Source organism: Amblyomma mixtum, chromosome 3, assembly GCF_055824585.1.
Source record: "Amblyomma mixtum isolate Tamu chromosome 3, ASM5582458v1, whole genome shotgun sequence".
In the NCBI taxonomy this organism is placed as follows: Eukaryota; Metazoa; Arthropoda; class Arachnida; order Ixodida; family Ixodidae; genus Amblyomma; species Amblyomma mixtum.
Genome location: NC_143014.1, coordinates 162,008,613 through 162,033,125, shown reverse-complemented (window position 1 = coordinate 162,033,125; position 24,513 = coordinate 162,008,613). Strand labels below are relative to the sequence as shown.

Below are 24,513 nucleotides of genomic sequence, written 5' to 3'. Positions count from 1 at the left end.
GCTGCGCTCTTTCGACGAATCGCGAGACCTCGGCTCGACTCTGGGGGAAAACGTGGCAGCGCATATTCGCCAAGTTCGAACTTGCAACTCTCGTTCTAGCGAGATTTCCGCTTTCGGAACTCGCGACCGCCGCAGACGGTGTTTTTCGGCGCATGCGTCCCCTCTTTGCCCGGGGCCACCGACCCGGGCTGTTGGCCGGCGATAGGCGCTGCTCGTACGTCAGCTCGAGCGTGTACAGGTACTTACTGTGCTCCACGCACTTGTCAGGAGCGCTCCATCAGCACGCTGCGGTGTGCGTTGGCGACATTTGGCGCTGTCACCTGGCCGGAGAGAACAGCGGAGGGATATACAAAAGCGCGTGCACGGTGTGGTGGCAGTGGTTAGGGGCCATTGCTAAAAGCGCCGGTAACGTGCATTAATTGCGCAGCTTCGGCGCTGTAGTCGAAGTCTGTCGAGGTTTGTACGACGAATGTGAAAGGAGACCGTCATCATTCGATAGCCCCATTTATTTTTGTCTCTGCACCGAACTTGAAAAGGCATTAAGTGGATCATGCATCTAGACGAATGTCACTTGAAAAAAAAAAAAAAAACGAACAAATAAGTGGTTCTCGCTCGCAGTTGTCGAGTAATCGTTTCCTGCTCAAGTGTGTGGGAGTACAGGCTTGTTCCGGCAGTTGTTCTGCCCGCGCTTGTGACTTGACGTGCCGAGCGCCGGGGATGCGGGTAATGCGGGTTAGCAGGTGCGCAGGTGGATGGAGCTCTTTGCCGGCCCCCATTATGGATTGGCCGCGTCTAAATAGGGGAACGCTGCAGCGCGCGAGCCCGCCCGTCGCGACTATCGGCCAGCTGCGATCCATCGGCCGCCGTGGCCGACTACGCCTCCTCGCGTTCGGTTTCGCGCACGCCCAGCGAAGGGAGGGCACGAATTTTCCACGCATTGCACGATTACAGAACTGGCTGATCGCACCTCTTGAACGCGCTTATTGGAAGCAAGTTACTATGCATGCGAGCGTGGTTTGCGACCCGGAGGGACGGTGGGAAGCGGGCCGTAGGTATTCGAATATGTGTCATTCCGCGCGGAGTTTCTGCACGGGTATGCGAAACTGTTGTCGCTGCTGATCGCTGGGTCGCAGCCGGAGCCGACCTCTGAGGTTTTGATGAACGTCGCATCAGCGCCTCCGCTGCACAGTCCGTGACCTGTGGCGAGTTGGCCCAGGGGCTTTGGTGTTGCGCTATCGGAACGAGGTCGCAGGATCGCTAGCCGGCCGCGTACATCTGTGTATTGAGTTTTCTTCGAACTAAAGAAAGAAGAAACTTGTATGTCTAGACTAATTTGGAGCCCACCAAATATGTTGACTTTCATAGACGAAGTGTGTGTCGATTTGCGAAACTTAAAATTCACTAACTAGCGAATGGAAGCGGCGGTAGCTAACACGGGTGATGGTCTCCACTTCGACACGCCAGCTCATGGCTTTCGGCTTATGCCCCTGTCACACGAGCATTTCAGCGGCCAGCTCGTTACTGGCCGCTGAGCTCGGTGCTATAGGTCTAAATTCGATCCGAAAGACGGGAAAACTACGAGAATCATGGGTATTTACACTGAGAGTGGGCCGAAAGGCAAGTTTACATTGTCAAAAATTCCGCAGATTTCCATCGGCCAGTAAAACGGCGGGTAGGAAGTTGAATTCAAATGTGGCACCAGTCTTTTCAGTGGCACCAAAATTTTCTTTATTTTGTATTTAGAGGGATAATTTCGCCTCTTTCTAATATTGTTTCCTGTTCCTAATATATATTAATGATCTAACATTACATGTATCATGCAAAATTCGTATCTTTGCCGACCACTGCGTAATTTATCGTACTGTTATTAGCATGTTTCTGATCGAATGGCCCTTCAAAACGCCCTTAACCGCGTCCGTAAATGGTGTCACCTCTGATTAATAATGCTAACCGCTAACATATGCAAACTCATCTCGTTTCGTCGTCAACACAACCCCCTTATTTTTCCCTATGCAGTTGCTAACTCATCTGTAGAAAGCGTCCTGTAGTTTAGGTATCTTGGTATCATCCTCTGCAACGATCTTTCTTGGCGAGTGCATATTAACACAATCATATCATCTGCTAACAGATCTCTAGTATCCATGAAACGTCATCTTCGTCATGCGTCGCAACACGTGAAGCTTCTGGCTTACAAAACCATCATCTGACCTAAACGAATATACCAGTCCCATCTGGAAACCCCACTGGCCATCTGTTTCAGATTGCCCGGGCTGTGTCTCGTGCTACAACTTTTTCAGGTTCCATTCTTCGCCGAACCTTGTGAATGCCTTCCCTACCGATATATCTGCCATAACGTTCCCACCTGCATTTTTAGATGCTGTAACCACTTATAATTCATAGCAATGGCTTGTATTTATTATTGATGAATATATTAACCTTCCCCTTACGTAATACCCCCCTGAAGGGTGTCTTAAAGTGAGTAAAGTGAAGCTTCTAGGCCTAAACAGGAGCCCCGGTTTGTTGTCAAAAGTGGTTCCCGTTCTAACAAGCAGATGGCGCCACTAGGCTGAGCTTATCGTTGCGTCTGTTTGTTTACGCTAAACTAAAAGGGCGAATGTGACAAATAGTGTAACGTCCTGCAAAATGCCTGCGTTTAGCATGCGTAAGCGTACATACGCTTATGGTACGTAGACAGCGTTGAATTATACTTTTTTCTAACCATATCTTTGTACGCCGCCAGCAGACGACACGCACACTGATGAGTCGCGAAGGAACACGTTTAACGTCAGAGCTCGCTGTCGAAGCGGCAAGGTGGTGACCGGGAAGTGGGAATGCGGGAGCATTTCGGCGGCGGCGAATTTCACTCGCAGTATCCGCCGAATGCCCAGTTTTGAACGGGCAAGTCTGTGGCGTCGGACGCTCGCTAATTCGGGCGCTACGTGTCTCACGCCGGTTAATTCGAACAGGCTTCCGAAAGGAGGCCTCTTCCAGGTATGACCGGCGCGGCAAGAGATCAGAAATCTTATGTAGCCTGAATTCCATGCTACAGTGTCGCTCGCACACCTCTGAAGTGCGCGCGACGGCAGGCATGACTAAAAACGGACGGCCCCGTCACTGAGTGCAGTCCGACAGTTTTGTTTCGCTTTTCAGAGCTGCGCTCTAGGCCGCGGTGACGGCTTTTCAACAAATGCTTTCAAATGCTTTTCAACAATGTGATCGCATTTGGAGGCGCGAGCGGCCCAGGGAAAACGCGCTACTCAATGAGGCTAGCGACAACTCGATGAACACTTCCTAGGCGTACGCGCGGAGCGCCTGCACCCCTTTTACCCTTTTATTGGTCCTCTCAGAAAAGGTAAAAAAAAAAAACAGAAAAGAAAGAGAGGGTGACCGGACCAGCAAAGCTTTGCCAGGTTTAACGCCAATTCAAGATAAATGAAAACGAAGTAAATGTTTCAATGTCTATACTTCTTTAATCCAACTGCCTCCTGCAGCATGCCGCCAGTACGTGTGCTCCAATAAGTGTCGGTGAACTGTCTTGTGCGCAGTGAAGTACCTGCGTGAGGTGACGCCCTACTTCCGCAAGGCGTCCGTGCTGGCCGAGATGGGCTGGGACTTCGCGCCAGGCGGCCTGCTGTCCCGGGGCGCCGCGGCGTCGTCTCACCCGCAGGGCCGGCCGGACTGCCGGCGCGTGCCGCTCCTGCTGTGCCAGTTGGCGCGCTCCCTCACTGTGCCGGAGCCGCGCGTGCTGGAACTCCACTCGCCGGACCGACGCAGCGTGTGCTTGCTGCGCTGCGCCGACGCGGCCCAGTGCTCCGCCTGGTTCAACGCTCTGCACGCGGCCCTGGCGCGAGTCATGGCGCAGGCCGTGGTCGAGGCCGGACACCTGCTGCGCGACGTGCTCGACCAGGCGCAGCTGCAGCACATGGGCTGGCTCTCCGAGAAGGTGGGCAAGAGAAAATTGTGCTTCTCATTGGAGCACTTGCATGGCTCATTTCAAGTGGCATAGTGGGCGACGCACCATCAGCCCACCAAAAACGCGAACAGGAAAACGTTACTGCCGAAAAGAGAGCACAAAAATATATTAGCGACTGGAGTTAAGATCAGATGCACAAAAATAGTCTGCCTGAAGTAAAATCTTGTTTTGCTTGTTCCCATTTCATTCATCTTGTGTGCGCTTCATTCGACGCTGACACTACATGATTTTGAACCGTGAGAGGATGACCTTTTTTTTCCTAGATGCATATGGGCCACTTTGGTCCGCCCATCTTGACTATATGCTCATCGTCATATGCCGCCTCAAGGAGCTGGGTTTAGTTGCAGTCAAATGCTGAAGACCTGCTGTGTATTATATGTGGATTCCTTGACAGTGCTTTACAATGATGATTTTAGAAAATCATCTGCTGTATTGTCAGGTTTAGGTATATGAAGTTGGTATATGAAAAGTAATTTGCGGAAGCAGAAAAATGGTGGCGGTGTGCTTCAATTATTGGTGGTACTTCAAGAAGCGAAGAGCGTGAGCATCATGAAAGGGCTTTAGTTCTCACAGGCTGTTGAAATCCTTGATACCATTGATTTTCGAAAGTGTTTGAAGGTCCCTTGAAACTCCTTAAATTTTGATGTGCTCCTTAAATTCCTTGCAAAACTCTAATTGATCTGGTTTATTTATAAAAAAGCAAGGCTGCATTGCAACCCGGAACGCCCCCCATAGGGAACAGTGGAATACAGGGAAATGATAGGCAAAACCCGAAGCAGCAACATGGCACCCAACTGGGCCAAGTTCACGATTTCCCACTTTCTCTCTTTTTAACGGTCCATAAATCCATCCAAGACTCCCCCCTCCCTCCCCTTCCACCTCCTCACTTTCCTTTTTCCTGTATGTGTTGTTTCTCTACACTATCATTGAGCATAGCCAACGTTGTGGCATTATTTTGCCTTTGTACTGCCTGGTGTGAATTAGAATGCCATGCTAGATGGAAAATGCAAGTTTCAGTCTGCTTGGCTTGAACGTGTGTGTTATGGTGGGTAGATGATAGCAAACTTGAGGGATCCGTACGGTATAGAACAGAGTGCATGTCGTGCCAGGAGACAATTGATGTGGCAACGATGGGCGAATCGGCATTGAAGTCACCTGGAAAGCTTAGCGAATCTCCATGTCAGCAGCATGAAGAAGTAGCTATGCTATTTTAAACTTCATGTGCACTGGCAAAGGATCGCCAAGAATGGCTGCATGTGATCAGGATGACACAGCAGAAAGTCATCAAGCAAGTCAGGAAAGACAGGCACTGAAGCTGGAGCTTGAGAACTCATCTGAAAAAAAAAAAAACAGCAAAAAATCTAGTCGCAGATGGTCTCTCCAAGAATGCTGAGAATAAGAATGAAATAGCTGTCCTTGTCGGGGCTAGCAGTTTTTTTCCAAAAGGCTAGGTAAAAGGAAGCACAGATGGTAGCTGTGGAGAGGGAAATCAGGGCTAAGCGTGAGTGAAGATTCTTGGTCTATGTGACCCAAAAAATATTTCTTGTCCTGCTTGATTATTGGCCCTTTGCATATTTGAAATCCCAGAATTCTCCTTGAATTTCAGACCAAATATGCAAACTTTGGCTGTATCTTGATATCTTGGGAAAAAAACAAAACAGAAAGAAGGCATACTTTCTTTGTGGTGCTTTTAAAAACCTACTCGGTTCGGTGGCCTCTGTCATTCACTATCTATTTTACATTCACCTAATTTCAGAAAAAGAAGGTAAAATTTGCAAATGTATTATTATACTATTGTCCTGACATAGTATACACACTAAGGCAGTCTCTGATAGTATATAATTGCTGTTTTTAATCTAACACTTCATTAATTGCTTGTGTTGGAAAATTTATGCAACACTATCTTACTCAATGTATGTTGCTTTCTTCGGTGGTTGTTGATGTTCTCAGTGTATGTAGTACTCTCGTATTCTCACTTGATGGCTTGTCAGTGTTGTAGTTAGCTGTAGATACTACATTGCTGCTATGACACATCTTGGAATGTGAAAGTTGAGCCAGTGTGGTAATGTGCACATCATGTTTTATGACTTTCTTGAGAAATGCCTCTTATTTCTTTATAGTACCCTGACACGGTTGCGCATGAGCCTCGAGTGTCAGACAAAAGCAGGCACTTATTTTCTGACTGCAGACGCGGGAAGATTCAGTGACTGCTCAGTGGCGGGCTGTGTTCGTCGCAATCACGGACAGGGACCTGCTGTTCTATGACCTTGTTCCCTGGACCAAGGAGGCATGGGCTGTTCCTGTGCACAGCGTGCCTTTGCTGCACACCAGGTACATGGTGGCATTTAGTCCTTTAACTTCATGCATAGATTGCCTACTGTGACCACGTCACAGTGTATTCTCATGGCTCAGCAGGGTGCAGTGCAACACATTATTGTTTAGCTATTTTGCATACTATTAGCCTGGCTTCGGCGCATATCAGGTCTAGTTTGCTGTTGCTACAATATAAATGAGGGGTTCTCACTGAAGGATTGAACTTCCGCAGCTGGGACTTTGTTGCTAAATTGGGAAAACTTGTAGTTCTGAATCAATCAACATAGATCTCCTCGGTACTGTTGCTCTCTTTGTATTTGTTGTGTATTCAGACTGTGCTCTGGTCTGTATTTTGTGTAATTATGTGTATCTGTCGTGCCATATTTTTTAGAATCGCCTGCATAGTTAGAAAAAGGTGTACTTTTTATGCTTTGTCATGCTTGGTAGATTGGGGGAAAAGTTATGGTGAGGCTGAGTCAGGATATTGGAGTGGGTGGGGCCCAGTGGGGATCTGGTGTATTGCCAGTTTAAGAGACCACAGTGGACCACATCAAGCATATTCAGTTTTGTAGCATTTCAGGCATTACACCTATTTGTTTGGATTAGCTCAATTCTTAGGCAGTTTCCTTCCTACAGCTTTCTCTGACACAGTCAAGATATATGTAAAAAGCTGATTAACCCACTAACGGACGCATTATTTTTAGAAAACTACTAAAATGGTCAATTAGCGTCAGTGCTGCCATCTGTCGGCAAACAAAAAAAAATGCTCTTGATGAGTCGTACTTGTCACCTTGAACCGGACGCAGAGTGCCAAAAAACACACAACAAACTGGACTCATCAGGAGCCAGAAATGACAAGCTCCTTATGACGAGCCTGACTCGTCCAAGTCCGCTAGGGGGTTAGAACGTCTTGATGACTTTTACCATCTTTGTAGCAAAGCTTTTACATGCATGCTGTTCTTCACATTGTTTCATTGTTAGTTTCCCACAGTGCCAACAGGAGGCCTCTGTATGTGCATCACTCATCGGATGTAGCGTTGGCACGCTTGTAACATAATGAGATAACCCATATAGTATTTGAGGCCTAGCTAAGAAAGGCAGTTTATTGTTCTTCTCCAATTTCCAGTGCCATCAGCATGGGGCCTCTGCCATGACTCTGGCATAGTGCCCTTTCCTGTGCCACATGTTGCAGGTGGCTTTCTTTGCCAGACACTATCCTTTCATGCGTTCTGTGTGGTTACAGGAAGCAGAGGCCCTCATTTGAATGATGGCTTCTTTCTTATTGGCTAAAGACCCAGCTGTCTTGCTAGTTTTGGCAACCCTGTTCATCTTTTCTTCATCATAGCCATATAAAGCAGTGGCCGGTTCTTTCACAACTTCGGCCAGCACACCATGGCTGTAGCCTTTTTCAGTGTTTGTACTAAGCCCAGCTGCATACTTTTGGACAGCTTGTGATCTCTGATGTCTGCCACAATCTTGTCACAGACCGCTTCGTCATGTAGCACTATAAAGCTGTATTGCTTTCCCTTCTCTCTGCTCTCTCACAAAGAACGTAGCTCGTTTGCAGACAGTGTTTCAGTGAAGTGTGGTGTGGATCTCACATTTACAGTACATCATCATAAGACATCTTCTAACCGTCCATTAATTTCATAGCAAGCAGAATATCATCCGCTTTATCCCCCTTGAAGTAAACCAGTGCATGCATCTTCTGCTCAGCAAGCTGTGAAGTTTGCCGAGCAGCAGCTCTGAAGTTCCAAACGACGTTTCCATTGTGGGCAATCATTTTGGCTCGTGATGCTGAATTTCTGCCCAGGCTTGCACTGGAAGCTGTATGTGACATTTCAGCCCAAAGCATGGACTGTCTGTTGGTGCTGGTTTTGGGGTTCACTTGTGCCTGCCACCATGTAGTGTTTGTGTGCTTGTAGCATACATGTTCTCCATTCAGCTATGAAAGACAATTTATTAATTCTCTCCAGTTCCAACTTCCAGCACCGCCATTGTCAGGCCTTAGCCGTTCAGGGTTGTCCTTTGGGTGATCCATTTGCCAACAGCTAGAGCACTGCCTCATTTTGTGTAATCATTGGCATGCCATGGGCTATGTGACTTGCAATGCACAACGCTGGTGTTATTCAGCATCTGATGTTTATAGCAGTGTGCTACAAGTGATGCTTTGTTGTCAGAGTCCTGAACTATGGGCTGGAAGGTGCTGCAGGGCTTTATTATGCCACTTGGTTTGCGCCGAGTTGGTTCCGTTTTCATGGCATTGTTGTCTGAGGTGAAGTGTGTTTGAGGTGCACTTCATAAGGAGACAGGAACATCTCCTTGAATATGGGCAGTGCAGTAAGTCATGCTACTATGAAAATGGAGATGTTCACTAAGAAAGGATCATTTGGCTAAGGCTATGCATAGAAGATGTGCAGGAGGAAAAATGCTGCCTGCAGTAGAATGGTTATGTGCTGCAACATTAGAATTCATGGCTGCTTTCTAGGCTACAGGTTGGTGGGGCTTGCTTCACTGTGAGCGCTCTGCACTAGCCGCTACAATGTACAGTAGCATGAAGTGGTAAGTAGCCTGGGGTACCAGCAAGTGTAATCCATAGCGCAGTGAGGTATGACCATATCATTGGTACGTTTTGGTGACGTCTGAAAAGTACCTGCTGTCAGTGACAAGCACAAATGAAATGCATTAATGATTCTGCAATAGTTGAGAAACTTGCCACGGGTGGCAGGTTGAAGTGGCGGGCTTCCGCAGGCTGGTGACAACGAGTTCTGGCAGGGCCTCGGTGGGACCGTCTGCAGGGGGTGAGGCGACCACACTCACGCTGCGTCTGGGCACACGCCAGGGTGTCCAGTCCCGGCTGATGCGTGTTGAGACCCACCGAGATCTGGCAGTGTGGGCACGTCACCTGGTGCATGGTGCCCACCTTGCAGTGGCTGCTGCCAAGGAAGTGCGTTTTGGTGAGCTACCATTTTGTGCTACACCACAGTTGCTAGCGTGCCCATCACTCATTACTGGTCAGCTGGTACTCCCAGAATGTGCAGTGTGGCCAACATAGTTTGACTAACTCATAACTTTTAAACATTTGCAACAAAGTTTGATATAAACGTTATGGTGATGTTAGTTTAACTCAGCCAGCATTTTGTTTTACTTGAGTTTTACTGTTGTCTCCACAGCCTGTGTGTTTTGACTTCGCACCTCAGCTTGTTGCTTGTCACAGCCTTGGTTTGGTTGTTTGTGTTGTCTGTTTTCTTGAGGTATTCATCAAATATCCTGTTAGTGAGTTGGCACAAGTGCTAACATCCTTTGATATGCTTTATCGAGAAAATTTAATTTCTTCGTGAACATGACATTATCTTACCATTTTATCTGATGCAGACTTTTTTTCTTGCAAGCATGCTGCTGTTAATATATAAGGATAGTAATTGAAAAAAAAAATACTGATTATTAGAATATAGCACGACCAAGGTAGTCAGCAATGACTCAGAACCTTATGAAAGGTAGGTATGCATTTTTGTGAAAAGTCCTAGACAGTGCAGAATTGCTTGAATGTGCTAGCAGATCTTTAGGGACAACCTGGTAGCATCTAGCAGCCATTTTGTGAATTTTCTGTTTCTCTTTCAAGTACACTGGAAAGCGTTGAACGATGCACAATAAAGAAACCTGGTGAACTGAAGCAACTGTTTAATTAATTGCCTCAAAAAAGGCTGTACACACTCAAAAAATAAAGAAAAATTAAACAGGAACTCAGTACCAAGAGCACCAAACCACTAGGCAGATGTTCAAGTGGTAGTACCACTTGAACAAGCGTGCCTTCCTCACAACCTTGACTCAGTTTTGGTGTTACCATTGCTGCCTTTTGTTTTTTCTCTTGGGGAAAATCATCCATGCTTCCCCTCTTTCCATGATACCATTTGCAATTTGGGGAGAAATGCTCCATGAAGCTGAAGGAGTCGACAGAGCTGTGCTCTTCCAGGCATTTGTGCCCCAAAGGCCATTGTCTGGGCTGGTGACTGCGTTATCAGTAATACCGAACTTCTACATTTTCTGTGGTTGTAAGGATTCCTTTAGCAGTACCATGTCTCTGAAATTAAGTCGTTTCATTCGTTAATCGCACTGTTTGGGTCGTTCTTTCAAGTATTCTGTAGGTCAGTGCCCCCAGAACCCTGTCAGTGCCTTAAATTGGGTGGAGATGGTCTGCCTCAGGTTTGCACATGGCAGCGTAGTGATTTCTCTGCATTGTAGGGCTGGCAGAAACATCAGTTGTCTTCTGGTGATAAACATAGCCAGGACAGTGCAACTCAGGCTTACCTGGCTTGGTGTAAATTTGTGTGAATGGATGTGAATTCAACACAGCTTATGCTTCAACCAGCATAGTATACATTTCTTCAGAGGCTAAGTATTTTACTTTGAATGTCTTCTTAAGAGCTTGCTTTGTTAATCAGATAAGACACTCATAGAAGCTACCCCACCAGGGCCCGCATTCTGTAATGAATTTTTACTGAGTGTGTGAGTTGGCAGTGTAGGTAGTTTTGCAACTGGGCACTGCTCTCAGTCCAAAAAGAGCTCAGATCCTTGACCACCTTTTTTATTTTAATTTTGGGAGTGTTGTTGCTATAAATAGTGCTAGGAAGTCCTCCTCTGGCAGTGAATCTCCAAAAAGCAAGAAGGAAAGAACTTGCTAACATGTCAGTTACCAATTCTCAAAGGCTTTCAGGTAAACTGTGTTTGGTAGCAGTTGTCCCCTTGATTAGAAGTTGTTCAGCGCAGTCGACACCTTTCACTTGGAATTGTTGTGCCTCCATTATTCAGTCTGCTGTTAGCAGAGCAGTCACTTCGTTTGCTGCTCATGTGTTGAATCATTTACGCATTTGCATTCTTTTGTGGTGAATTCCAGTCGGCGATTCTGAGCATTGCTCTGAATCTGCAAAAGAGCAAAACTGCTGCAATGCCTGGTTTTAATTGCCAATTTAGATTTCCAGAGGCAAGATGGAGCGATCCACTGTGAAGTGAGTCGCCCTTGATTCACAGTTGGAACTCAGGATCTGAATTCAAATTATCCATTGAAACATGAGTTTTGGTTCACAGAGCCAGAAAACATGCCCCGGATTGCTGATAGGAATTCACCGTTACAATTTTCTTTGCGCACTGTCTCACTCTGCTGGGGTATGTTTCGGGATCAATGTTTTCAGGGCGCCACTATTTCCTGTGTTGCCAGCTCCAAAAATGTACCAGGCCTCATTGTTCTGTTGCACCATCAATAAAAGGAAACAGAACCAGATGTGTAGATGTGTTCAAACTTGTCTTATGGCAAGGGAAGTTGTTCTGTTTTTTTTTTTTCTTTTTCTAGCATGGATTGGGAGGAGGGGAGTGTTGATGTCTGGCAGCATGCACGTAAAATGAGTTCATGAACCTAAGTTCATATCTACAGGAGGTAAAAGGTTGAATAACAATTTCCTTTGCATGAAGTTTAAACACCCTAGGGAGACTTGTAAAATGAGCATGCATTCTTTAGGTATGTGCATGTATCGAAGTTCTACATTAAGCTGCCTGCTGGTAGCTCCCTAATCTTGTCTGGAACACTTAAGTGTACAAAAATCAGGTTCAGTGTTGTCGTTAATGTAAACATTGCTTTCTTGTGCAAGCAAGTGGACTTTGATTTTTCTTTACTCAGTGTAACTTTGTTTAAAAATATGTTCTGACAGCTTTTGTTCACTCTTTTCTCTTTCATCCCTTTTTCAGCCTGTCTTTTCCAAGGCCAGGAATGCACTCTCACATTACATTATGAAGATGGCTTTCTTCTGCAAGAGAACCGCAGGCAGTTAACCCTCTGGCAGTTTCCATTTGAGAGGCTGCGAAATTCTGGCGATGATGGCATGCGTCTTGCTTGGCTCGACTTCGGAGGAGAAGATGGTGATAAGGTATCCAACATCTTGTCTTGTGTTTGTTGTTGCAAAGCAAAGAGTGTGCTTTTGTACCTTCTTGTGTAGTGTTCAGATGGGGTGAGGTGTGCACCTCTCTGGATTTATAGAAATTATCGAAAGCAACCTTTAACTGGTAAATGTGATTTCACGAGTAACATTTTTGCAGGCTCATTTGATGAGTGTGACTGATGTGGCATTGGCTAGCCTTTGCTGATGCTTGTGGCCTTCTTCCGCAGGAGTTGGACTTGATGCAGTGTCCAAAGCCATTTGTGTTCACGCTGCACACATTCCTGTCCGCCAAGGTAACCCGCATGGGCCTGGTGGCGTGACAACTAAAGGACCACCACGACATGCAAGCTGCTCCGCTGGTGCAGCAGTGGCCCATCCTGGGATGCTGAGCCACCCCTGTTGTAGGTTGACAGCTTCGAGGGTAGACAACTGTGCAGCTGTTGCTGGGACTCTTTAAAAAGAGGAAGATGCAGCCAGAAACAGTGGGGTTGAAATGGGGCCAGAGCATCACTCCTGCTCGTGGACACATGGATTGTAACGAACATTTTGTGCAGGTGAGGCAGGTTGTACAGGCCCACCACTGCTTTCGCTGCCTTTCGTGTTCATGCAACGTTCCACCTGCCAATGCCCTGGCAGCAGATACCTGCACTGACAGCTGCAGGAAAATTTTGTTGCTGCATCGTGGTGGTCCCCCATGCTGACTGCTTGGGAATACATACACAAACACAGACGCACACACACAAAAGCCAGAACTACAGAGGACCCTCAGGGGCCAGCATTTACACAGCTTCTAAAGTTTCTACCCATCTTCCCTTGGTGGGACACTGAGGTAGAAGCAGGAATGTGTTGCTCTCCTAAGGTGCACTCCATCAACTGTGGCCTGGTGCAACTTCTGATCATCTCACAGCAGCATTCCTTCAAGAGACAGGAAGGGGACGCAGTGAAATAGAAATGCCTTGCATATCTCGGCATGCAAATGGTGAATGCCAAGGAATATGTCTAGATGACAAAGTAGCAAGCCTTTTGTGAGGTTTTCTCTGCTTATCAGCATGCAGCTACAAAAAAGTCTCGTTGGAAGTACACATCTGTGCCACATGTGTAGCATGATGCTTATGTCTCTACAGGGAGACTTGCACTCCACTGTTGCTGCATTCCATTCGCAAGTCTTCCGGTTGATGCATTGGTAGCATGAATGGTACTGCCCTACCTTTTGTTTTTTAGATGTAATTTTGTAATGCTTACGCTGCACATACATTTGTTTTGTTCTCTTGTACATTCTTCTCTCCCTTTATTATGTGTCTGTTACTGATGACACACAGCTGAGCTGTATGAAGTGAAATCATTTCCTCGGTTAATTTATAAGATACTTGCAGAATGCATTTGGAGATTGCTTTTCAACAGAGCAGGAAAGCTTGCTTGAAATGAATTTGGTTGACTGCAGATGGCATGACATGAATGCATGTCAGTAACTGGGGCTGTAATGAGTGTCTATTCTGTCACTACTCTTTTGTCACAAATTTGGCTGGCCTTACAGATGTGGCTTTCAGGAAGTCTTTGGACAGTGTACATGGTTTTTGAAAGGTTTAATATGTTGGGTATCTGCTGTGCTGATGAGAAGGTGAAAGTTCCATGCCTGACTATGCAAAGCTACTACAAGGCAGAGACTTTATTTGTAAAGAGTTGTGAAGAGAGAAGAACAGGCAGCTGTATTTTCCTTTAGTAATTTTTAAATATGTATAAGGATACATTCATGAAGCCATACTCTGGCATCTGTGTGTTTGTTTTATTTCATATTTTCAGTAATACAACAACAGTGAGCTAGCTCAGAGAAGCATACATAATGTTTTATGAAGCACAAAACTGTTGTCAGTGTTCTCTCTGCATCAGAGCTGAGTGGAACTGAGTTCATGCTCACATTAAGAGCTTTTAGCATTTTTTTTCTTGCATTAGTTTCTTCGCCATCAATTTTACCATTTAGTGGATTTGGCTTTTGCTTTACCCGGATGCTTTAACGATTAACTTGCTTTAGGTTTTAATGAATACATAAGGTTTCTTGTATACCTGTAGTGAAACTGTCATTTGCTTTCTCCAGTTTATTTGAACATCATCTGATCAATATTTTGTGCATGTTATGTAGCTGAGAAATCTCATCAATATAACTTCCATCCAATGACTGCTCATTCAAAAATTAGTGGTATAGGCTATGCCACTAATTATGTATATTGCAGTTTTCTTTTTACTAGACATGAAAACCAGGCTGCTATAAACTTGATAGCTGTTTTTATTTTTGTGTAGAGTGTATTCTGTGCTGAGGGGTATCCAGAAAAAACACAGGGAAGTGTTAAAAGGAATTTATACAAATCATTGTTATAAATTAACCGTAAACTTTTTGTAATTTAATAATCAGAGTCACATAGCCCATATAGCCATGCTTAAAATAGCAAAATTTTCTGTTCATCTAGTCTTTTTGTGCAAAGGTCCCATTCTTGCATTCCATATGAGTGTTGTGAGTTCTCGAAAAAGCTTTGCCTTAGGTTTGTGAAGGAAAATGATTAAGAAGACTTGACTTCTGTTGTAAGCACAATTTCACTACCAAGTTAGCCTGAGGACATGTAGATAAATACATTGTATTCATGCAGTCGGCAATATTTGATGCAGTTCCATCAGATCCAAATATGTTGCTTGGTATACTTTTATTCCTTCATGCAAAAACTCCGAAAACTATCCTTTCTCTAGCCATACTTCTGCAACTATGTAAATGCTATTTATCTGAAATTAAAGTGTTAATTCATTGGTTAGTAATGAAACTTGTTAACCAGTCAATCCAGGTGGCAGTTTGGGCTAGTTGGTTGAATTCCATAGTTTATAACAATGCTAAGACAACGGCAGGACAGAAATAGACAAACATGACAACAGTGCCTTGGTTCGTCTGTTTCTGTTCATCTGCTGTCTTAGTGCTGTTAACACTGCGCAGTTGATAATCCATAAAAATAAATACCGGTCCAAGGCTGTTTTTTCTTTTACTTCTGTTGCTTACACGGCTCAATGCCATATGGAGAAATAAGTATTAAGTGTGCTATGGCTGGACATTCTGTACACTGTGAAAATTTGGAGACAGGGTTTTGAATGTGCAACATTGGTTGAATAAAGAAGAAAAAAATATAGTGAGTGGATAAGGCCACTATTATACTTTTTTTTTTCCTTCAGCCCTTCAGAACAAAGTAAGCCTGTGTAGCTAGCACATATCATTTGAGAAGTAATGGCGGCATCACATAAGTGAAAAGACCTGCAAATCTGTTGTCTTCCAGTCTCCTTTCGTCATCAGCACATGACATTTGAGTGTATACCAAAGCAATTAGTCAAACTAAATGAAATTGTAGTACCAGTAAAAATTACTTGTATGTTCTTTCTTTGAGGCTGCATGGATATTCGATTGTTTTGGAGCAAGGTGTCATGTTTTCAACTTCATGATGTTCTAATATATTACTGATGTTCTCTCGTTTACAATTATCAACTCATTTCTGAACTGATTAAAAGGCACTGATTTACCGGATTGAAATTTTTAACTGTGATGCATCCCTCTTTATCTTTGGTGTAGATATGTTGTATTACTGAGTAAGATTGACATTGGTAGGAGCAGTGACTTGCAGGAGCATTTCTCGTCTCAAAGATTCAGTTTATGTATGTATGTTTTGTGTGCATTTGAGCCAGTAGATATGCACCCAAGGCAGTTGCTAACAGCAGAAAATAGTGCACCCTTACTGGAACAAGAAACTGATACCATATTTTATCACTGTGCATTATAAAATTTATTCTGTGGTTATTTAATTTAGTGAATGCACAGCCATTGGACTTGGGAGACTGAGTTTTCAGACAGGACGTGGTGCAAGAAATTGGCATCTGGCTGAACAAAAGTTTATATACTGTTACAGGTTCGGTTCCTTAACTTTTTAGAATATGCAAGCAAAATTTTCTATTCTTTCTTTTAAGTGGGAATCGTTTTTTATTAACAAGCTGGCATCAACTGCACAGGCCCATTGCAGGTACCAATGATTCTAGTGTTTACCGAGTGGTTGTATAGCAAGAAATGTACCTAGCACTATAGGTCTACCATGATGTTCAGGGTAGTTTGCTGGCCTGCTGCAAGCAGTAGATTCACTATTTTCCTTCTCAAATGAAGTTGACATCTGCAAGCTCTGGTGCTTTGAAATATGGCAAAGTTACCTCGATCATGTTCGAATGAAAGACTGCTTCTTGAACAGTACTGCCAAAACTGAACATGGCCTGTGACACACGCACTCAAGTCACGCAGAGAATAGGAGGTTATGAGGAAAGGAAAAGTGCATTAAACATCTCTCTCAGTGGACACCTGAAGAACATCATGAGGGAAGGGAGGAAGTAAAAACGGGAGAGAAAGCAGTGCCGGGTATATGTAAAAGGTAATAAAGTGTGTGATATAGCACAAGCAGATGTAATTTCTAGCTCCAGAGTGTCAAAGAACAAAATTCTTACATAAACTCTGGACTCGGGAAAGCTCCACATGTCCTCCTGGTGGGTTTTGGGAAATGCAGATACAGTGGAAATTAAATTGCACTCTTCCGAAGCTTTTAACTCCTTTTCATGTTTTGTGGTTTTCAAGTACAGTCAGTTTTAAAAGATGATTGCATCCAATTACAAAAGACAGACTAAATATTATTAAGGCCTCTAGGGTAAAATTTTAGAGAGTGGTAAACTCTAAAATATTTTTAGTTTTAGCTTACTTCACTTGGAAAGCAAAGTAATGAAAGCAGGGCGGGAATGAAAAAGTGGTAGTGTTGTTTCTGTAGTGTCCTGTCATAAAGAATTGGGAAATGACAGGAAAACGGCTTCATAGTTGTATGGCTTGGCCCCTCCACATATTTTACAGTAGACTGTCAAGATAAACATGACATCATGTTGTAAAATCTATCCAGCTTGTTAGGAGTTAAGCTTTACAAAGTTCCAAAATATGACCGTGTGTTAGTCTGTAGAAATTGTTAGCAAACCAGGAAAAGAAAGCGTAAGGGGAGAACAGTTTGCTATGAGCATTTATTAAGCACTTTGCTAGGAAAACATGTTCAAAACTCCCACACAGTGCCTGCAGTCGACCAGTCAGTTGTGAGTTTTAGCCTTCTCTGCTACACTTGCTCCCTTGTTGCATCAGGGGATGTGGATCTGATGTTCACAGAAGGCTGTTCATAGCCTCATGACCTTGAAGAGCTGTTGCTATCTTTAAGAAATTGAAAGTAGCGAACCATTAACATCTCGCATGCTAGGCCGCATGCAATACAACATTTTTTTGCCAAGCTGGAACAGCATTCGCACTTGCAAACCCTTTTACATTAGGCTGTATTGTGGCACTGCATTGGTTCTTGTCAACCACTGTGCATTAGATGAATGGTTCATATTAGCAAGACCCTTTTCCTTTTTGCATTTCCTCTGAACTTTATGGCAAACTGCTCACACACAGGACAAGTACAGTTATTCTTATCCTGTGTCTTTTCTGTTCCTGTTGGCATCTTTTTATGTAGCTTGCTATAATGTACACAGTTCATCAACTTGCCCAGCTAGCTGCTCTTCTTCAGTTCAAGTCCTTCAGTTGTTCACCTGGTTGGAGAATTCTGTTTAACAGAGGACTTCTCAAAGGGAGTTCACAGTATATCCATAATAGCGCTGAATTTTCGATTTGTGAATGATTTTTCTAAGTGAGCACAATCACCGGCTGTGTAAAGGAACCCTAACCCGTGTGCATATCAGTCCGCGCAATGATACTTGTCTCAAAGGCATGTGTTCTTGATATTAGCTGCTCCTCCAATATTTATTCAGCTTGTGTAAGCAGCTCAAATGTTGGCTTTTTTGGGCTGTGTACCCCATTAAAGCGTAAAGAACCTAGTTGAATACTGAAATCATTAAAAAAATTTTCTAGAGTCTTGTTGACTCTGCTGGGAAAATGGCATTGCAATAATGATCAGCAGAGTTTTTTTTTTAGTCATGGAAGCTATTTCTGTTTTAACTGTATATTGAGCAGCTATAATGGCATTCTGCGAAGTTTGCAACCTGTCTTGCATCCACATGTGGGTTGTGCAGCAGTATCAACGGGTAGAAAGGGCTAAATGTAGTGGCTGTCTGTTCTATGTGTGCTTTAGTTTTGTTTTAGCTAATTCAGAAAGCGGTATTAATTGTAGAGATGAGCTGACAAGAGTAAATAAGTTAACTTATGCAAAGAAATTTGCTACAACTACACTTGTTGGCAGGTCGTGCCTGCCAACAAGTCATGCCTACTGCTATCTGTGTGGCAGAATCTGTGACATTCTAAAAGTGCGAGAATTGGTCCTTGTTGGTTGTTCATCCTGGTGAAATGCGTTTAACTTTTCATGGTCTGTGTTGTCTTCTTTTCATTTCTGTCTGTAAAAAGTTTTGCGCGTCTCGCCATGTTACATTTTATTAGTGTCTAAACGGTTATGAGTTCGACCACATGAGAAGATTACACAGAATTTATTGTTCTAGGCGTGAACGTTGAGTGCAAAAATGATTCGCTTAAACCACATGACAGTGCAACTTTCTCTGAATGTGTGACCTAGGCTCTAGTCATTCTAGCATGCCTACCAGCAAGCTCAAAACTGTCATTTAATGCATGCAATCCTAGTGAGCAGCATAAATAAGCTTGGAAGCTTTGGAGTTTGGAATCTTTTTAGATGTAATTGATGAAGCAGTTTCTGACTGACATCACTTTTGTACTGCCATGGTTATTTGGGTTGGCAAATTTTTCTAACACTAGGCATATAGGCCGCTCAAAGAAATGTTTTCTTACCCAAAAGTGCGTATTTTGTAAGGTAGCTTGGTCATGTAGACAAATGTGCAAGTTATTTCCCGCATACATTACAACCGGGTTGCACAGGCTTGCTTATAACCTGAGACACAGATAGCAGAATAACCTTGGATTAATGTGGTGATCACGGCATGTATCTCCAGACTTCTGGCAGGCTCAAGCACAAACGTGTTGTAAACTGCAGCATCACTATCGGTTGTGAAGTTTTGTTAATAATTAACCAGGTGAGAGGCTGAGCTTAATGAATTGTAAAGCGCTGCCAGTTCTTTCAGTGGAGTTGTTGCTAGTGCCTGTAACAGATGTGGCACATCTTTGGCCTTTTCTGGCCGAAAGTACTTTGTAGCTGTTTCATGCTGAAGCTCGGGTCACTCTGAAAGTGGATATTTATAACGGGACTAAGCAATAAGAGGATCTGCTGAGTGGAGCATTTGTTGATCTTCAAAAGAAGAGGGGCTCCTGTTTGCTTTGGGACCCTGCTGTTGCTTCCAAATGTTTTTTGTTTTAGCGTGATGTTTTAACAAGACCTTACTGAAAGGTTTCTCAGTGGACATTGAGGGGCAACAACCGTGTCCTTGTTCTGTGTAAAAAGGTGTCCTTCCTTCTATCTGTTATTCTTTTACTGAAATGTTTCCTTTTGCATGAAAATGCTGATACTACTGGATTTGTACAACGAAAATGGTTGAATGAATAGTAGTTAATGCCAAAGAAGCTGTTTACTGAAAGGAAATACACTCACCATTGGCAAACCTGCGTGCATTGCCTAGAGTTTCAGGAAGTGATCATGCCTCAGTTAAGAGACTTTTGTAGTTCAAAACAAAACTAAAGTGCATACTGTTGTCGTTGTTTACACAACTATGATGTGCATGTTTCTATACAGCGAGTCTGTGGTAAACTTAGCCATTCATTGCTTTTGCTGTGTCTTTGTATGCAACTTTTTCACTTGTATGCACACTACATGAGTCAGAGCACCTTGGTGCACCAAACTGCACACTGTATGCAATGTGTTGCGGCCTGCACCACCTTACGTGCCACTGCAAGAGGTTCGAACGCATTTGTGGTCAGTGCAGATCATGTGGCCCAGTAAATGTTCCTTGTGGGGTAATTCTTGTGGGATTTGGCCCATTGAAAATGATTTCTACTAAGCTGCAGTGGTAGTTTGTGCATCTGCGCAGAAACAGAGTTTGACAATAAGTGCAAAGTGCCCTTATTTGCTGGCTCTGGGTGGTTTTTACGAATGTGGGAATTGGTACTGTAGAGTATGATTTTTTGGCAATTCTTTCACAGGTTGCTGAGAGTGTAGGTGTGCTGTTTTAGCTACACTGTTGAGTTTCGACCTGAAATGTGGCTATATTTGTGCTACTAAAGCTGCACGCTAGAGATGAATCATCACATTAAAGTATCTGCATCTGTAGTGGTGATGTACACAAAATGGAGTGCCTGAACTGGTACTACAGTACCCATGAAGATGCGTTTGCCTCCAATTGGCACAATTTTGGGAAGAAAACCAGATTTATTATAATAAGGTGCAAATTCTGTGCATAAGCCCTGAAGCATCAGTGGTTAGTTGACATGTTTGCAAATTTGTTAGGCCTTGTATTGGCAAATTTCAGCTAGGGGCTTCTTGTGAATGGCAAGGTTTTACTGCTGTTTCTGGAGCACTCAGTTTGTGGTAAGAGCTTGCATGTTGAATAGAATGATCATCTTTGTTATGCCCCTTTTGTTTTTCTTGAGATACGTTTGCTGCGCCTTGAGCTTAACATATCAATGTTACTACATTCTATTACGACTTGTGCCTCAATACGAGAAAAGCTGCCGATGATATTTGAGTTTTGTTCTCGCATCCCTTTATCAAGAAATCTATTAAAGGAATAGTATGTAAAGTATCTGTGCATTGTATCTGATTTGGTTCTATTATTTTTGTTTGTGTGGAAAAAGAATGGCTTTTTACAGTTGTCACTTGAACTAGCTCCCTAAAAGCAGCTGCATTTTAATTTCTAGACACTGCAAGGCTGCGTTGTCAAGTTCTAACCATTGACTCAGGATGGGCAGCTGCCGTGTTTGTGTAAAAGGGAAAAATATTGCCCTAAATTTTTAGCTACTCAACACGTAGTCGCTCATTATGCTGTTACCTTTGTGTACAAAAAAAGGGCAGTTATTACATTTACACGCATAAACTCCCTTCATCAAGTTTGGTGGCCTTTTGAGATCCTTGGTCTCAGAGATATTGAGAGGCAGCTCATGAAGAAGTCGGCTCTTTTGGGGTGCCACAACACTGTTTTACTGAAGACTTGTAAGTGGTGAGCGAAGAGCATGGTGTCAAGATTTTTTGTTTTCTGTTTTGTACTAGCAAACTTCAGGAAGTTGGGTACCTTAATTAGACAAAGTAACCATTTTCGGAAAGTTCATAAGCAAGCGAAGTTTTATATGGCACCTTAATAGCATGAACATTCATCACTAGCACTATCTTATGAAAAATCGCTTTCTGATCTAACTGCAGAAGAGTACTGGAAAGTGCTGTATCACGACCTTGAAGTGTGAGTGTATGTGTGTGTGTGTATGTGTGTGTATATAAAGCACAAGGGTGTTGGAACTAAACATTTGAAGAAAGGCAGTTTCAACAAACCATTTAGTGTGTCACAACTTAAGTGTTTACAGCATTGCATGACATAGCTGTGTAGCATATTTCGGTGTTCACTTGTATGGTACTGGGGAGAACTGATTATGAGACAGAAAACTCTGAAGTATTTGTTGCATCCTAACTAAAGTAATAATGGACGTGCTATCAACTGCGATGTTTTAACACGTATCTCTCTGGTTGTGCACATAGCATGGCAGTGTGGGGCTGTTATTACTAATCCAACTCACAGGAAAACATTAGAAAAATGTTCAGTTTTTACACAAGCCCATCCATGACTCTAAGCGATGAGTACTGCCAAATGTCTACATACACAATATAATATGCAACTTTCACTATGCTTTTCTTCTACATATTAACATGACTTTAACATGACTCCTTGACTTTTGGATATATGACATTTCTGGTCTGGATGGTATTCTTGTGTAATGAGGTTCATGAGAGTTCATCTAAGCTGCGCTAGCTGCTGCTGATGTATTAAACTAAGGGGATTAATTTTTCAAGTTGCTGGTGAAGGGAACAAGTGAACTGAACCGTGCTGGCTGGCTGACACTGTGGAGCATTCATGTGCTGCATTTGTCAGTTGGGGTTATTTGTCGAAACAAGCCATGCACACTTGGTTTCTTTTACCACCTATTGAATATAAATTATTCTTTTTCATTTGCAGCAGGGTGAAATCATTTGAATTCTGCTGCCTTATAAAAATACTTGCCAGCTATCACAAATGCCTTTGTGCACTGAAGTTGCGACAGCACTCTAGGAACGGTTTATTGCGGGCTCTGAGATTGTGCCACACTTCTAATGTCATGCTAGTGCAACATTTGGATGAAATTTTTCCGTGATGAATAGCCGTACAGGTGATGTGTTCATATCCACGTGGCTGCATTGCATGAGGCCCTTGGTGCTCTAGCCAAAGCTGAAATTAAGCCACTGCTGCCAGCTCACTGCCATTTGCACATCATTCAGCTGGCTGACATGCACTATGGTCAGCATTACTGGATTGCTCTTGTTCTTGAAAGAGAGCATAGAATAACTAGACTTGTGCCCAGTTCCAGAAATAGTCATGGTTGCTTCTAATGTAAATTGTGATGTTGATCACATAATAACCAAATCAAGCTGCAAAAACTTGCATCTTAAAAAGATAAGTGCCCAGTCAGCATCCTAAAACAAGATCTGATAACACCATTATGCATTGCTGCTTTGCTACTTTTGTGTGACTTAACACGGAAAGCCACCCCCCCCCCCCCCCCCCTTTTTTTTTACTCAATTGAATGTTCTCATGGCAAAGGTGAAAGGACATTGATATTTTTTGTAACCATTGTTTCTTTGTAATCATAGATGACCACAAATCCCATGCACAAGAGCCCAGCCTCCCCCTTGGTAGGCGTGATAGAGGAGGTTCAGTGCTTGACCATATGACATGCAAGATGCTGCAGTTTTGACTTGCCGATTGACTCGGTGCTGAACATTGTTGCACATCGTTTCAAATGAAGGCGTGCCACAAATTGGCTGGTTATGTTTGGTTCAAGAGAAAGGGTTGTTTGTGGCATCTGTTGGGTAAAAAATTTGTTTTAAAGGAGGTATTACGTGCATGAATTTCAAGAAGGTCTCTGGATGCCACAGAAAAATACGCATAATTCATGACCTCTATTTCTTCAGAGTTTTGGCACAGCGACATTTAGCTATGGGCACATAAAAGGTGCCCCACGTAATGTGACCCATCGGTTAAAAAATGACTCGGGTTACAAGCTTGGAACTGAAGCAGTTAATTTCGCAGCCACTATCCAAACTCTTGCCGAGCTTCATCATTTCCACCTTGTCCGATATATTTTTGCAATTTGTGGCCTGACTGTGTGCAGTCTGTAAACAGAGATGGGCGTTGTTTTCCTGTAATTGGCTGTCAAATAGATTATCTGGACAAGATGACAGGGCCTTCGCTGGGTGCAGACAGGAACTCAAGTTGGATCACAGCTGCTGCAGGCTGATGCATCAGTTCACATCGCTCATTAGCTGGTTGCTGATACCAGTGTTCCTCCCACTTCTGTGCTGGTTTGACGTGACGATGTGACGGGAAGAGGAGAAATGTGTAGTTTGTGTTTTTTATATTGGAGCTCTGTGTAGGCTTAATGTCTCCTTGGAAATAGTTAGTGAGTCAGTTTTAAATAAGGATTTGCAAGTTTTTATGCCTGATTTAGGGGCACGTTTCGTGCCCCCTGAAATTGTGTAATAAGAAAAGCTTGTCTCGTGAAATGTTGCATGTCATGTGTGGCACAAATTTCAAGTATTCATTGGTACTTGCCTGTCGATGGTTTGTGCGGATTAGAGTTGTTTCTAATTCAGCTAATGCCCATTTTGTGCAGCATGCCGGAATTTTATGTCTGAGGAGGTGGGCGCATATGAGGTTCCTTGCTTGGACGCAAAAAGCAGCCGAATGGCTGGTCCTGCGGCTCAAATGTGTGCCTGTGTCTTGGGCCAGTGCACTTGACACTGATTCTTCTCAAGTACATTCCTAGGGCAGTGGATGGGCTTTGTTTTCACTGGTGTGCGTAATTCCCGCATCAACAACTTCGCGCCAGCCATTTGCTGCTGGGCGAGTGTTTTTGGTTCTGCTTATGGGAATGCTGCAACACTGCAACTGTATGTGGGCATGGAACGTTCCGGAATCAGTGTGCAGCGTGGGTATGCTGGGCCTCTGCACAGTGTTAAAAAACAAAGCATAAACGCAAATGTTGTGGCATGCGATTGGGCTGCTTTGATTTAATTGTGTGTAAGGTGTTGCACTATAGCAACGTTTGCAAGGGCTGCGTGGTGTGAG

General features: G+C 43.7%; 1 protein-coding gene across 2 annotated transcripts in view; it reads left to right on the top strand.

Moving 5' to 3' along the window:
• The window catches only part of Syn1 (Syntrophin-like 1), a 67,525-nt gene extending 44,595 nt beyond the window's left edge, over positions 1-22,930 (top strand). The window contains exons 2-6 of one of the 2 annotated variants that reach the window (XM_089581732.1): positions 3,546-3,943; positions 6,162-6,304; positions 9,062-9,243; positions 12,026-12,204; positions 12,444-22,930. In XM_089581732.1, coding sequence (XP_089437858.1) covers positions 3,546-3,943; positions 6,162-6,304; positions 9,062-9,243; positions 12,026-12,204; positions 12,444-12,536 — 995 coding nt within the window. In that variant the 3' untranslated portion in view covers positions 12,537-22,930. Of the gene's footprint in view, positions 1-3,545; positions 3,944-6,161; positions 6,305-9,037; positions 9,244-12,025; positions 12,205-12,443 lie in introns of both variants that reach the window. The other variant, XM_089581731.1, reaches the window with a different exon arrangement.
• Positions 22,931-24,513: the final 1,583 nt, after the last annotated feature.